The sequence below is a fragment of the Camelus dromedarius genome, chromosome 8, assembly GCF_036321535.1.
Source record: "Camelus dromedarius isolate mCamDro1 chromosome 8, mCamDro1.pat, whole genome shotgun sequence".
Classification (NCBI taxonomy): domain Eukaryota; kingdom Metazoa; phylum Chordata; class Mammalia; order Artiodactyla; family Camelidae; genus Camelus; species Camelus dromedarius.
This window is the reverse complement of record NC_087443.1, coordinates 45,911,577-45,927,551: the sequence shown is the minus strand read 5'-3', so window position 1 is coordinate 45,927,551 and position 15,975 is coordinate 45,911,577. Positions and strand designations below refer to the sequence as shown.

At 34.0% G+C, this 15,975-nt stretch overlaps 1 protein-coding gene across 1 annotated transcript in view; it reads right to left on the bottom strand.

The window, feature by feature from the left end:
* PCDH15 (protocadherin related 15) overlaps window positions 1-15,975 on the bottom strand; it is a 1,333,392-nt gene that overhangs the window by 72,697 nt on the left and 1,244,720 nt on the right. Inside the window, exon 30 of the mRNA XM_064488173.1 lies at window positions 4,527-4,654. Coding sequence (XP_064344243.1) covers window positions 4,527-4,654 — 128 coding nt within the window. The remainder of the gene's footprint in view (window positions 1-4,526; window positions 4,655-15,975) is intronic.

Here is a 15,975-nt window from a genome sequence, read left to right as displayed (position 1 = left end):
GAACCATTCTATTTTTTTTCTCTATGAATTTGACTACTCTAGGAACCTCATACAAGTGGAATCCTACAAGATTCGTCCTTCTGTGTCTGGTTTATTTCACTTAGCATGGCATCTTCAAAGCTTATCTATGGTGTAGCATATGCCACAATTTCTTTCTTTTTGAAAGACTGAATAATATTGCAATATATCACATTTTGTATATTCTTTCATCCATTAATAAATATATAAGTTGTTTCCAACTTTAAGCTACTGTGAATAATGCTGCTATGAACATTGATGTACAAATATTTGTTTGGGTCCCTGCTTTCAGTTCTTTTAGGTATATGCTAAAGGGTGACATTTTAAACTGATATTAATTCTAGTATTAAAGGCTGAAGGGAAAATAATTACAATTTAATTTTCTTCTCCCTCTTCCTACAGTTACAATAACTGATTTGTGTGATCAATGGAAATTAATTTGGTGGAACCAGTTGTGACAGAGATATTAACATTAAACCATAGTAAATGTAGCAGATAATCCCAAATTAACTCTTTTGTTCTATGTTTTTTTTGACACAATCCAGTACCTACTTTAACATGATATGAACATTCAAATTATTGAGCCAGAATCTAAATTTCTACATGTGTGTATAAATAAAAGCCTTGATCACTTGCTTTTTGGGTCTAGTTTATTAGAATGTTAACTTTATAAAGGCAAGGAGACAGCCTGTTTGGCTTGCCTCTGTATTTTCAGCATAGTTAGGTGCACAGTATATATTTTCTTTTAAAAAAAAAGAACTTTAAACAGGTCTTTAAGCAGATTAGATATGTCGTTTCAGAGTATATATATATCTATATATATAGATATATATATATCTTCTTTTCCTTTTTACTATCAATTATATTGGATAATTCATTTCAATAATGCTATTGTGTTGTCTTTCTCTTAATATATTTTTAGTAATGCCCTTAATCCACTACCCATATTTTAAAATAGCAAGTATAGTTTTATTCGTTGATATTTTAGTCCCATCTTTCTTCGTCAATCCTGTAATATGTTTCCTCTTCCCCTTCCTATGTATAACACAATTTAAAAATTAGCATTTATCTTTATGCGTTTCATGACAGGCTAAAAAAAAAAACTAACTTGCATGGAAGGTAGATAAAATGTAACATTATCCCAGTATTATCCAGTAAGTGGTATAAAGCCTCTTTCATAATTGAAGGCTCTTCCTTATTTTCTAAATCATCTTTCTGACAAGAATCAGGGCTTGGCTGGCCCTGATCCAGTGCTGTTTCCAATAACATTTTTTGCTGCTGTAAGTATGAATTGAGAACTGCTTAATTCACTTTCACTCTGATTAAATTTGGAAAGGAGAAGCTTCTAGTCTTCAAGGCTAAAGGCAGCATTTGAAAATGTTCACCATTGAAGATTTATTACTCACATCACCTCCTAAGCTCCTCCTGCCTCCTAACACTGTTCCACAAACACACTCTGCACTTTGTTTCTCTGGGTTTGGCTCACTGTGTTTCCTCTGTGTAGACTTAGCCTCCTCATTTAAATTTCACTTTGAGAAAGTCTCATGATTCTTCAGCGCCACTCAAATTCTTGATCCTCCAGAAAACTCCTTATGTTCTTTCACCAATGGAAATGTCTCCTTCCTTTGCATCCACATAACAATCTGTGCTTTCCTAACTGAACTGATCGTTACAGCATATACTCGCATCACTACATGGCTGAACTTCTCTCTCTCTCCCCTCTTGCATAGAATTCTACATTGCATGAAATTGGTTTCCTGGGAAGGACCCCTCCTCCTAGCCTGAATAACCCACTGATAGACTGAAGAAGGGAATGTCCTACAGAATTCTTGCTACCCTTGGTAGTCCTGGAGAAACAATCAATCCCATCCCTTTCCGTGTCATCAAAAGAAGTCCACAGGCTCTCTCCAATGCATCTCTCAGCACCCAAATATTTCTCCCTGTGTAGCACTTCACACACTCTAATGTGACTCAGTTTCCCACTTCACTTCTACCTACACCATCAAATTTTCACCAGGATTCCTTCAAATTCATAGCCCATCAGCAGCAGTACCCCCTGGATATTCAGACTTCCTTCTGATTACCTTTACTTTTGATTCCTCCCGCCCCGTACCTCTCCCCTACAGAAGACACTGTTTTCTAAGTCTGTCTCAAAAAGTGGCTCCCTCTGCCACCTTCTCCCAATTCCTCTGAGGTAAATGTCATCATCAGACTATATCACCCATCCTCTACAGGTTTCTTGAATAGTTATTAATGGGATGTTTTCACATTTTTCTCATTTTTTTCTCCACGACAGTATTCTATTAGCGTAAGTGGTCATGTAAAAATCCACAGAGGCATTCTATTCACAGCAGCATTTGACAATTGATTGCTCACTCTTTCCTCAGTCTAGTTCTTACAAGGCTCGGGGACCCTCCATTTTCCTAGTATTCCTGCTACCTGGCAGTAACTTCCTGATCTCTCAGTCTTGAGTTCCCCAGGCTTAGTCTTCGGACTTTTCTATCTGCACACATTTTCTTGATATCATGATTTCATCCCGGCCCCTGATTTCTTTCCTGAATCTGAATCAGCATCTGTAATTGTCTTGCCAAGAGCTATGCCTGCATATTGAAAAAGCCTCACAGACACAAAACTTCCAAAAATAAACTCTTATTTCTGCACCATAATACCCGAGGGAGCAATGGGCACTTGTTCCGAACAAAATGCTTAGAGTCATCCTTGATTTTCTCTAATGCCCCACATATAATCCATTAGCAAATCCTTTTGGTTTTCTTTTTACTTCCTTCTCAACATCTCCTCATTCTACCACCACGGTTCAAGCCACTGCCAAATCTTGCCTAGACTAGTGATGCATTAGGCTGTTTCTACTCTTGTCTGGAAATACTGTGTACCTACTCCCACTCCCCACCCTGCACAACATCCAGAGTAACCCTTTTATATTGGATTTTGTCACACTTTCAGACAAAACCATTCAAAGACTTTCTTTCTAAACATATCTAGAATAAATCCCATATCCTAGTCCTGGCCTGCATTTCCAATCTCATCCCCAACAGTCTTTTGCAGTCACACTGACCCCCAAGTTCCCCTTAGCTTTAGAGTCTGTATACTGGAATGCCCAAAATGCTCCTTACCTGGGAGAATGGTCTTGGTTAAGAATGCTCCTTTCCTCTTGCTTTTGACCACATGGCTTTATATTAATAGCTACTATTTTCTTGATCTACAATTTGTGTTTTCCTACTAGTTTGTTTGCATTACTAGAATGGGAAGTTTGGGGCTTTTTTGTTTATTTTTTCAATTGCTCTATGTCCAACTTCTAGAACAATGCACACTATAAACACTCAAAAATTATTTACTGACTAACAGAATGAACTGAATCTATCCTTAATGGGACTAAAATGTAAAATGAGATAAAAATCAACTACAAAGAACTTATCACTTGTAAATCATTATGTGAGTTGGATATAACATGTTTGGCTTAAATTTGTGGGCCAATTTCAGTTATAACTCGTGATTCAAATTGGGAGTCTGAATTTGGTGCTGTGGAAGAGCTATTTTGCAAGTACAACACACAGGCTTCATTTGCCTGGTTGACTTTTCTCTTTCTTAGGATGTTGAAAGAGATAAAATCATATGTGAAAAGAGTACAGTCATGGTGGTCCTGCTAATAGGGAAAGAAAGGCAACTAGTCATGTGCACAGCTAGAGGCAGTCAACAGCTGGGTTTGCTTGCGGATATTTAGGTTTTATATGTGTATGTTAATAACTATTTGAAAAAAACTGATTAATAAGTTTTTCAGAAAACTCTGTAATTGATAATCTAAAACCCATAGCCTACAGAATTTCCCCCAATGCAATGCAATATTTATGAATTTATTTCTTAGTTATAAACCTGTTGTAACTTTATGTACTACTAACTGTTGAAAAAAATCTTAAAAATATATTGGATAATTAAAGAAAAATTGAAAATTGTCAACTTTAGTCTTAGCAATTGTGTTTTTAAGTTTCTAACTAGGTTAACAAAATATTTCTGACATATTGAGGGTTTTTAAATTTTTCACTAAAGTACTAATATTAGAGAACTTCTGCAGAATAAAGAATTAAAATTTTTATTACATCATTTCTTCTATTAGAAAATAGTAATTTTATATTTGCTACAAGAACCTCCATCTTGAGACTCTGGAGTTATTATTGTAAATTAAACCTTAATATTAAAGGCATACAAATTTACTAGGAAAACATACATAATGTCTTAGTCATTGTAAAACATTGTAAATAATTTGTTCCTGTTTTTATAGTAAAAATAAAGCACAAAAAGTTGCTTAGTATTCACCTCATAATTAATCTGCATTTAGTTCGGCTAATTAAAGTCATATCTGTAAGCTTCAGACTTTTATTTAACCAATGTGGATAGGTACTCAGTTAATACAAATTATATGGTTATAGTTTATCTGCAAAATAGAAGATCTCTGCTTTTCCTTTAGTTCTGTACCTTAATACATGTTCTCATACCTTAACTCTGAGCACAGAAGCAAACATTCTTGCATCTTCAGATACACCTCCAATGTAGAATTTTTTCTGAAACACTGGGGGATGATCATTTTCATCCTGAATCTCAATATACACTTTAGCTGTATTACCTGGAGGATAAGAAATAACATACTTTTATTGGTGGTTACTCATTAGGAAAAAAATGAACTGGAGTGAATACTTACTGTACTTTTATTTTTCTGAACAATGAAGGTAACTTAAATCAAAAATTGATTCCTAATTGGCATGCCTAATACTCTGTACCCACAGAGGACACTGATAAAGAGGTTTCTGGCACCATAATGTTAAGTTGCTACTATTTCTTTTCATTACATTGACTTGTTAATTCATTTTACTCCATTTAATAGGTAGTAAGCATTGTGTTCTGTTAATTTTAATTTAAAAAATTCAACTATTCCTATTCACAAATACTTCACACGCATTACCAATTATACCAAAGTGACACCAAGTGTGTTTTATATATTTATAAAATGACTTATGAAATAATAGATTATGCCATAAATTTTAAAAATAATTTTAATTTTTAGGTATAAAACTAGCAGTGATATTCTTTTAGCTTAAACTGTACTATAATATATTTATATTTTTAAGATTAAAAGTAAGCAATGGTTGGGTGAGGTGCTTATTTCCACAAAGGGAAAACAAATTGTATCACATATTAGAGGCTATCTATCATTCATGGAAAAAGATGTAGCTGGAAAGATGATTATTGTATGACTCATAAATACTGAGTTTTGTAATTTAAGTCACAGTGAATATGTCATAAAGAATACATTTCATCTTCACATGTTAAAATCTCATCCCCTGAATCATCACTCCTCTAGTGAGAAATACAGCACTTTTTATAGTTCACAGATGAACCTTTACAAAGAATCTGATGCATAAAAATAACTTACAAACCAGATCAAAACAGGAATAAGTGGTAAATGTTTTGCAAAAAGTAGATTCAAATTGTGTGAGTATTCTGATGTATTACCTATGTAAAGTTTTCTCATGCATTTCAAGTAGGATCAACTATATGGCAATTGCTCTATAAACTATCAGGTACACTTGGATTTGGTTGCTTTATCATGTCTCCAACCATAACTAAATAACACCAACCTACTAGTATGGTTGGTGTATAATATATCTGTATCAATTGAATAAATGAATGAATAATCTTCATCATCCTAGTGAGAACTTAGAAACAAGCTCCTTTTTGCTTGCTTTGGGAAAGGTCAGTGAAACAAGAGAGTTAACCCCTTATCTCAAATTATTACTAGCATATATATATCAAAGAAATATTTACTGTCATATTTGAGTAGATTTTTTGAATTGTATCAGAATGATGAGTCTATTGCAGAGAACTTAAAAAAAAATGCTTGGAATACCAGACTTCACATATTTGTTACTTTTCTGGTGCCAAGAGATCAAAGTTAGATCTCCTTTAAAGTGTACACACTCACACACGTAATATCTTGTATGCTATTTTCCCTTTAATACTATTTTTGTAGTATTACTATAGGCTTTACAGGCAAAGTAAATTTTTAGAAGCACTGTGATTTCTATAAGGTGTTTAATAAATGTTTGATAAATGTTGAATTAGACTAAAATTGCTCCTCTCCTCCACCTGTACTCACTTAAATAAAATAAATCACTCTATTTTATCCCCATAATTGAAACGAGACAATACATTTTAAGCCCTTAAAAATCAAGAGTACCAAGCAACTGCATGTTGTTAAGTATCTTTCTTAAAGAAAACAGATTTTTTTTAAAGTTTCATATTAGGAAAATACTAAATCTAAAGCCATTCATAATTCCATAGGCTATCTGGAATTACCTTTAAGATTCTTAGTACTTATACTATTGTTTAATTGGGTAATTGTTTAATTTCCTCTGTGTTCCTCTGTCCTAGCTTATGTGCCAGATAAATGACTGTTTCTATAGATAGAGTAATGTTTAAGAGCAAATGGATCATCTGACATAAGCACTTAATCTGATGTTACTAAAGGGTTTTTAGTTATTTACTAAAAAAATAGAGCTTGAATAAAAAGAAATGTTGTAAAAGATATATGTTAAGGGTATTCATTAGATCAAATTAGCAGGAATATAATATATTTACATGATCTTTTGAAAAATAAATTATTAAGTATGTTAAAATGACAAAAGTCACTGCTTCTTGTTTCTCAGCTTTCTCCTCTGCAGGAATTGTACTTGGTCATATATATATACACTGTTTATTTTAAGTAGCTAGGCAGCAAGAGAGATTGAATTTTTTTTTAACATCTTTTTATTGAGTTATAGTCATTTTACAATGTTGTGTCAAATTCCAATGTAGAGCACAATTTTTCAGTTATATATGAACATGCATGTATCCCAGTCTGTCCCTTCCCACTCCTCGTCCCCTTGGCAAGCACAAGTTTGTATTCTATGTCTATGAGTCTGTTTTGTTTTGTATTTATGTTCTTGTTTTTTTTTTAGATTCCACATATGAGTGATCTCATATGGTATTTTTCTTTCTCTTTCTGGCTTACTTCACTTAGAATGACATTCTCCAGGAACATTCATGTTGCTGCAAATGGCGTTATATAGTCGGTTTTTATGGCTGAATAGTATTCCATTGTATAAATACACCACCTCTTCTTTATCCAGTCATCCGTTGATGGATATTTAGGCTGTTTCCATGTCTTGGCTATTGTAAATAGTGCTGCTATCAATATTGGGGTGCAAGTGTCTTTTTGAAGTAGGGTTCCTTCTGGATATATGCCCAGGAGTGGGATTCCTGGGTCATAGGGTAAGTCTATTCCTAGTCTTTTGAGGAATCTCCGTACTGTTTTCCACAGTGGCTGCACAAACCTGCATTCCCACCAGCAGTGTAGGAGGGTTCCCTTTTCTCCACAGCCTCTCCAGCATTTGTCATTTGTGGAATTTTGAATGATGGCCATTCTGACTGGTGTGAGGTGATACCTCATTGTAGTTTTGATTTGCATTTCTCTGATAATTAGTGATATTGAGCATTTTTTCATGTGCCTATTGATCATTTGTATTTCTTCCTTGGAGAATTGCTTGTTTAGGTCTTTTGCCCATTTTTGGTTTGTGTTGTTTGTTTTTTGCTTATTAAGTCCTATGAGCTGCTTACATATTCTGGAGATCAAACCTTTGTCGGTTTCACTTGCAAAAATTTTCTCCCATTCCATAGGCTGTCGTTTTGTTTTACTTATGGTTTCCTTTGCTGTGCAGGAGCTTGTAAGTTTCATTAGGTCCCATTTGTTTATTCTTGCTTTTATTTCTATTGCTTGGGTAGACTGCCCTAGGAGAACATTTTTGAGATGTATGTCAGATACTGTTTTGCCTATATTTTCTTCTATGAGGTTTACTGTATCCTGTCTTATGTTTAAGTCTTTGATCCATTTTGAGTTTATTTTTTGTATGGTGTAAGGGAGTGTTCTAGCTTCATCGATTTACATGCTGCTGTCCAGTTTTCCCAACACCATTTGCTGAAGAGACTGTGTTTATTCCACTGTATATTCTTGCCTCCTTTGTCGAAGATTAGTTGATTGAAAGGAGAGATTGAATATTTTAAGGTTCATTTCAACAGTTTCCTAATTTAGCTTTGATGTTGATTTAATAAGCCTTTGCATGATTTTAATTGCTTGTGTCTAAAACATACATCTTGTGTATGTTTGATGAAAGATTAATAACAGAATTAAGGAAATAACTGCATGTAACTACTGGCTTCAAAAATTTACACTCAGATTACTATAATACACACTTGATTTTTAGCTAACTCTTTTAAGAAGAAAATGATAACACTGACAATTTTACAATTATAGTGATGAGATAATCAGAAGAGTAATATTCTAAATAGTAATTAAAGTTTGTCTTTGTGTCTATATTAACATATTTTTCTCATTAGGGAAACTGAATAAACTGAGTTTCCCTGTAAATAGTAACCATCAAAACAGAAGCTAAGAATGCAATATTGTTATTTTTTCATTGTTATTGCTAGCATTCTGTGTGAAGCCTGTGAGACCAAACTGATGCACGCAGAGGCACTGGCAAGGGAATGAGGATGACTTAGCTCAGCATGCTTCCATTCAGAATACACAAATACTACTGTAACTCATTTGTATCTATTAAACTCCAACTCTCTCCACAAAGCAGCTTCATACAAGACCCATAAGGACCAATACAACTGCTGTAGTTGTGAACTGAGAAATAAAAAAAGAAGAAAAATAAGCACACACTGTGGAGGCACAGCCTGGGTCAAATGCCAGTAACACCCCACATACACACAGTGACCTCACATGGGTTATTTACCCTTTCTAAGCTAAAGTTTCTCAACAATAGCATGGTAGTAATCATACATAAGTAGCTAGATTCCATGAACAAATACATGTAAAGCATTAAATACATGATGGCTTCACTATTTCAGTTATGTCTCAGAGCTCCCTGACTTTCAAGGTAAAAAAGAGAAAGTATTATTAATTATCATCATCATTATAATCATCATCATCCAAATGAGGGAGAATAGTAATACCACAAAATTAAAAAAAAAAAAATTTCCAGCATTGACTTGTAAAATAAAAGAATGTTTCCATGTGGGATGTTATATAGGGAATACCAAATAATGTAGTGGGAAAGTACATATATTTTTAGCACAAATAGAAGGATTTAAATAGTATGAATACTGTTGGGAAATATAGTAAAAGTGCCTTATTAAATACCCATACTTTTGTTTACTTGATAAGGCTACAGATTTACAGAAAACTTATTTTAAGAAGTCAACAGTCTTTGAAAAAGACACATACTATACAATATTTGATGTAAAAATACTCTATAGACATTACAAGCCTAATAAGAATCATTTTATCCTGAAATGCAGAATCACCCCTGAGAAAAAAATAATTATGTCTGAAAAGACCATTATTTTTAAGCCCAAAGTTTTTGTATTTACTGAGAAGCAATGATTGATAAATTTGGTACATTATATAAACAAGCAAAAAACCAAGTCAACAAAGGAAAAGACTGTGTCTTGAAAAAGCAATTTATGAAGAACTTGAAAAGGTATGCTGAATGTAGTGACTAACGTCACATAAACACTCTTGAATTATCATACGTGCCTCTAAACACGTATAGACCCAGACACACACACACAGACACACACACAGACACACACCAGAAAGAAACATTATGTTTTCCTTTCTTGAGATTATAAAGGAGCTTCATCTGAAAAAGTAGAAAAGAATCCACCAAGGAGAAACTAGTAAGCCAGCTCTGGTACCGCATTTTAATGGAAGGAAGGGAAGATGTGTTACTCTATTTTGAATAGTGTCTCTGTATTAGTCCTTGTAGTAGCTGCTTTTTTTATAATATCTCTTTAAATTTTTTTTTAAATGACCCATGAAATAGACTGCCATTTATGCTTTTCAGATAAAGAAATTAAGACTTACACAAATTAAGTCACTGTTAAAAGGAAGAACCCAACTTTATATCCAGACATAGCTAAAATTCATACTCAAGCCTCTCTGCATAACAAAAATAAGATTTGTAACAAAGTCAAGCTAACGATCCATTAGAGACTGGAGAGCATTTCCCTCAGGTTCTAGAATACAGGCAAGCAAATAGTAGAAACCAAATAAAATGTTTCTGAATTAAAAAAATAATAATAAGTCTATTTCAAAGGGCAGACTATTGCAGTCACCCCTTCTGTATTTGTTATCCGTCTGAGTCATGACTAATGAGTTGAGGGATTTATAAATGTCTACAGCATTGATGAAGGAAGAGAAACAATCGTATTTTGAATAATATATTAAAGTATTTAATAGCATCATAACTAGAAGCCTCTTCCCTTTAATACAAAGAAAATATGAACATCATATTAGTTTTCTACTTCTTCTGTAAATTAGTGGTTTAAAACAATACACATTATTATCTTAGAGTTCTATAGGGCAGAGGGTTATCAATGGGCTAAAATTAAGATGTAGGCAGGTCTACATTATTTTCTGGAGGCTCAAGGGGTGTATTTGTCTTGTTGCCTTTCCTAGCTTATGGAAGATGACTGCCTGCATTCCTAGGTTCATGGTCCCCTTCCATCTTCAAAGCTAGCAATGGCCGAGCAAGCCCTTTTCATGCTGCATCACTGTTACTCTGACTGGCCTACCTTCTTTCACTTATAAGGACCTTCATAATTACATTGACGCCACTTAGATAACACAAGACAACTGCCCCATCTCAAATTTTAACTTAATCACATCTGGGAAGTCCTTTTGCCATGAAAAATGACATATTAATAAACTAAGGATTAGATCATGGGTATCTCTTGGTGGAGGGAAATTTTTCTGCCTACAGCTGGCATATTACTGCTTTTGTTTAACAAAATGTAAAATTCAGAGAAGATAGAAAAACTGTAGAGTGCTTACAGATGACACATTTAGGAAAAGCAAAATTCTGTGAAATTACAAACATGGGACTTTTTGTAGTTTTCTTTCATGTGCAAAAGACATTACCGACTCTGGTCACTAATGGCTTCCATGGGCTGAATGGTGTCTCCCTTACATTCACACGTTGAGGTTCTAGCCCCTAATGTAACTGTACTTGAGACAGAACCATTATGGAAGTAATTAAGGTTCAATGAGGTCATAAGTGTGGTTGGGCCTTGATCCAAAAAGACTAATGTCCTTATAAGAAGAGACACCCGAAGGCTAGTGTTCTCTCTCTCCCTCTGTGTCTCTCTTGGTCTCTCTGTCCCTACCACCCTTCCCTCCATGAGGACACCACAAGGAGGGATTATCTATCATCCAGGAAGAGAGATATCAGAGACCAACCCTGACACACCTTGATCTTCCAGAACTGTGAGAAAAAAAGAAAAAAAAAAAAAGTCTTTTCCTTAAGCCACCTAGTCTATGGTATTTTGTTATCACAGCCCGAGTTGACTAAGACAATGATAATACTAATCACTTAATAATTGAGATTTTTCTCAGCTAAATGCTTTCCAAGCATTATTCCAATTTATCCCCATAACGGCATAGTATTATTGATTATATATGTTTTTTCCTTGAAGATAATAGGGCTTGGAGAGATTAACAATGTGTCTAAGATTACAGAGAAGATTCAGACTCAAATCTCTGACAATACATATTCTTAATCATTTCACTTCCTGGCCTCCCTTCAGTTTGGATAATTTAAAAAATCCAGCATAATCTTTAAGCCCTTCTAAAGTTTGTGATTTATGGAGAGACCAGGACAGAATGGTTGTGTCAATTAGCATAAAATTTTTATTTATACTTGGGTATTAGGTGTTTAGGTATACTTCTGTGCCTAAAACCACAGGAAGAATTAACTTTTTACTAAGTAATTTCTGAAGCTCTCTAAATTTTTATAAATGCCCTGGAGGATGAGAATACACAGTGATACCATGGGGCCAGGGAAAGCAATCCTACTGCTCAACTGCTTCGGGAAAATGGCTGAAAGACTATGTAGATTATCTGGTTTAAAATTAAAACTGCTCAGGGAAGTGTTTCTGTATATCCCTTGTTGAAAACATCCCACATCCCTACTTCATGAGCGCTTGAGGCAAGGTAGAAACACCTTCGATTCAAAATAAATCTTTTCCACGTACTTGAGTACTTTGGACTGATTTTGGACAAGGACAAAGGCCTGCTTTCTCATCTATAACCTGTTAGAAAACAATAGAATTATTTTGGTGATTAAATCTTGTAGTGAATATCTATGCTTATCAACACCATAAAAATGTAAAGCGTTAGAATTTTTGTCCATAAAAATTGAGAAGTGTTTTGTTACACATGCTGTTTTCAAAACACCTGCACAGTGTATGTAAACTATGTCAAAGTATATCTAATAGTACTTATATGTATACTGTGTAAGTACATGCTAGGATAAGTATATGTGAAGTAGTAAGAAATAATAGGCCTCTGTCCCTGGTTCTTGTCACAGAGCTCCTAAAACCCCTTGTAAGTAGGGGTACTAGTAGAATCTTTTGTTCTAGCATTTAGTCTTTGACCCGGGTTCCTGATACACAGCTCCTACGACCTTTGCAATTTCCTAAGCGACAGAAGTGTCTGACACCGAGTTTCCAAATCCCTTGAAATTTCCTGGGTGATGGGTGACAGGAATATCTTTTAGTTCTATAAGGAGGTGACTCTTCGTGTGTTCCTGGATGGGCACTGGTCACCAGAAAGACCAAGCCACGATTAGAAGCTTGGAACCTTCAGCCCTACTGCCCATTTGCCAAATTCCCTCATTTTCTATAATGATAGTATTACTTTTATATTTAAGAAAAGGTTAATGTTGAGTTTGTTACAATACTACAGGGAAAGAGAAAACAAGTTATAAAGCATCATATACATAAAAATTTAAAAAAAAACCCAAATAAATTTCATTAGTTCCTTTTTATGCCTTTTCTAAAATGCCGTCTTTTGTATCTAAAAAGCCTGGAGAGACACCATGTGAACTGACTTTTTCCGCATCAACAAGTCCTAGATGATGCTGTTTAAGCCTACAGTTTCCCCACTAAAATCAAATGAACTTACATACTTGTTTGCTTAGTTTGTCTATAAGAAGATATTTCCCCAGGCACATACGATTTAGTTGTAAAGACTTCACCAAAAAACAACGACTAAAGAAAAAAGTGACCTCGCAGAACACAATCTAATTATGCTCTGTCTATCTTTGCTTAGGTCCTGGTCGTCTGGTACACAACATATTTAATAATTAGATTTTTGCAGAAATTGTTGATGCAATACAAGGTAAAGCAATTTAACTACGGCTATTTAGTGCAATAAACAGGCTAAATTTAGTCCTTAGAAAGTACTTAATGAATACTTGTCAAATAGAGGTTCATAGTTCTTGCAATATGTCATTAAATTCAAGCATTATCTTTAATCTTCTCCAAAACATCTGAGAGAAAAAATAATTTTTTGATGCAATATAAACTTGTCAACTTTCAAAAGTTCAAGTAATCAGATACTTAAATTTTTAAGGATCAGTTGTAGTAAGAATGGAAAATCAATTTTCATTATGACAGAATGTGAAATCTAGCACTGGAGCTTTCAGGTAATATGTCATTTCTCCACACCTCTTTCTACACTGCCCACCTTAACATTTCATTCAAGCCACAGCCAGGTCCCAAACTGATTTTTGGTCAGGTAGAATTTTCTTGATTTGTCTGCTCAACTAACATTCCATCCTCCCTTATTTTGGATATTAAACTCTTATCTTTTCCCCCTTGGTTTAATATACCGTCATATTCCATGTTCTCTTAGTGGAACTGTCAGTCACAGTGTTCTGCATCTCACCCTTGGCCAAAGGTCCATGTGTCAACTCAGGGTAATGAGATTCTCCTCCTCAGACACTTGATCTTTGAGCTACAAGCCCCATGATCCCAGCTGTCTTGATGATACTGCCCATAAAAACAGTGTTTTGAATTTCTGACTAAGATTGCTGAAGCTTATCTCTTTTTTTGTTCCTTCTTAGCTCCTATTCAGTTTCTCCTTTGACTGTGCAAGCCACCAAGTATTCTTCTATGTTCTTTTTAGTATAAGTCAGTCAGAATTGGTTCCTATTGCTTCAAACCAAATAACTGTTCCAAGTACAGCTGGGAAGAGCAATTTAGTCAACATCAGGGAATGGGGAGCACATCTTCCTACCTACATAACAAGTTTGGATTTTCCATTCCAAGGTATCAAAGGCATTATAAACTGTAAACTTTCTGTTCAGTGTTGCAAAACTTAAGTATTATATTTTAGCATATTTTCCCCTTTTTATCCATGGATAATTTTATTATTTGATCATTCTTTTGGGGGAAAATGTTGTTTCTGTTTTTGTATGTATATTATCTGCTTGTTAATCAAGATAGGGGTACTGGAATCTAAAGATTCCAAAAGACGTCATGACTGTGTTCCTAAAATGTCACAGCCTACAACCACTGGTTATACAGAAAGCTTAGAAACATGTGGTCTCTCTGTATACAGTAATCTATAGGAGTAAATTAAGCACTGTTAATATGTGATTACTATATTTTTAAGTGTCACTTAGACATATCACAGCTAGTAATAGCAATAGTAAGAATTACTATTACAGATTTTTTTATTGGGTGTTTCCAGTGTTCCAATAAGTTATTTTGCAGGCATCATTTTGCTTAAAATTTTCAAACACCCTTAGAGGTATGGACATCTTCATCTTGATATAATGCTGAAGATTCTAAAGCTTAGATAGGATCAAAGATGTGTATGGAACCCAGGCCTGTCTGATACCAAAGTCAAGAATCTTAATTTATTATATTAGATTTTTAGGTATCTGCCTTTTTTTTTTCCTGCTGTTCTATTAAAGTAATTTTGATTTTACACTGTTTCATTGGTAAATCATCTGAATTACAACATTGTGCTTAATAAACATTTTTTTTTACAGAATTTCCATTTACCTCTTATCTTTTAATCTCATGTATATATGTTAACGTTTATGGAATATCATATGATAGGAAACTTCTGTAAATGAAATTGAGCAACTGGACTGGTTAGACTATCTAACTGTCTTGTGCTTTTTAATAAAATATAAACATACCAATCTCTATCAAGGAATCTTGATGGCAAGCATATGATGTAAATTAGTAAAGGGAGACAGACTTTCAAAATTGAAAGTGACAGCATTTAAAATAATGATTTCCTTTAAGTTATTTGTCTGTAATTATTTTTAAGATATTACATAGGGGACTAATTAGGTACAAGACACCAAGAGGGAGAAAAACAGGAACAAGATTGATTAATTGAACTCATAAAAGTTCCTGGGAATAGAAAATGAATTAGCTTCAGGAGAAGAATTGACTACTAGATTTGTGTTTTGAATAATGATTAAAAAGAATGACAGGCTAAATTTATGTTTTTTACATCTGAAATATAAAACTCTCAATTTCTGCTTTTAAATTTGTATAATATATAAATTAAACTAAAATGCATAACTTATAAAATATAAACAGTAAAATCAGGAATGTTTAAGAATACAATAAATTTTTAAATTGTGTCTATTGTGTAATTAAACCAAGAAATCCTTTATCTGTTATAGTTTTCCTTTCATCCACATACAAGACCTCTCTATTTATTTGATGTTAACTGTAGTCATTGTGTATCCCAAGTGCGATCCAAAATGTTTTCATTAGCCATAAATTTCCTTAAATATCTGTAACATTTGATGTTTTTTCCATCATCTACCTTTCTTGAAACACCTTCTTTCCTTTGACCATCATTTCACATTTTTTAAATCCTTTTTTCTGTAGGCTCTTTAATGGCTGTTCCTTTCTCGCACTCACTAGATGAATGGCTTCCCTCAAACTCAGTCTTTTGCTCTTTTCTCTGGTCAGTCTTTCAGAGACACAAGGCCAGACAGCCCTGGAGGCATATTAATTTTACTCTTTTGC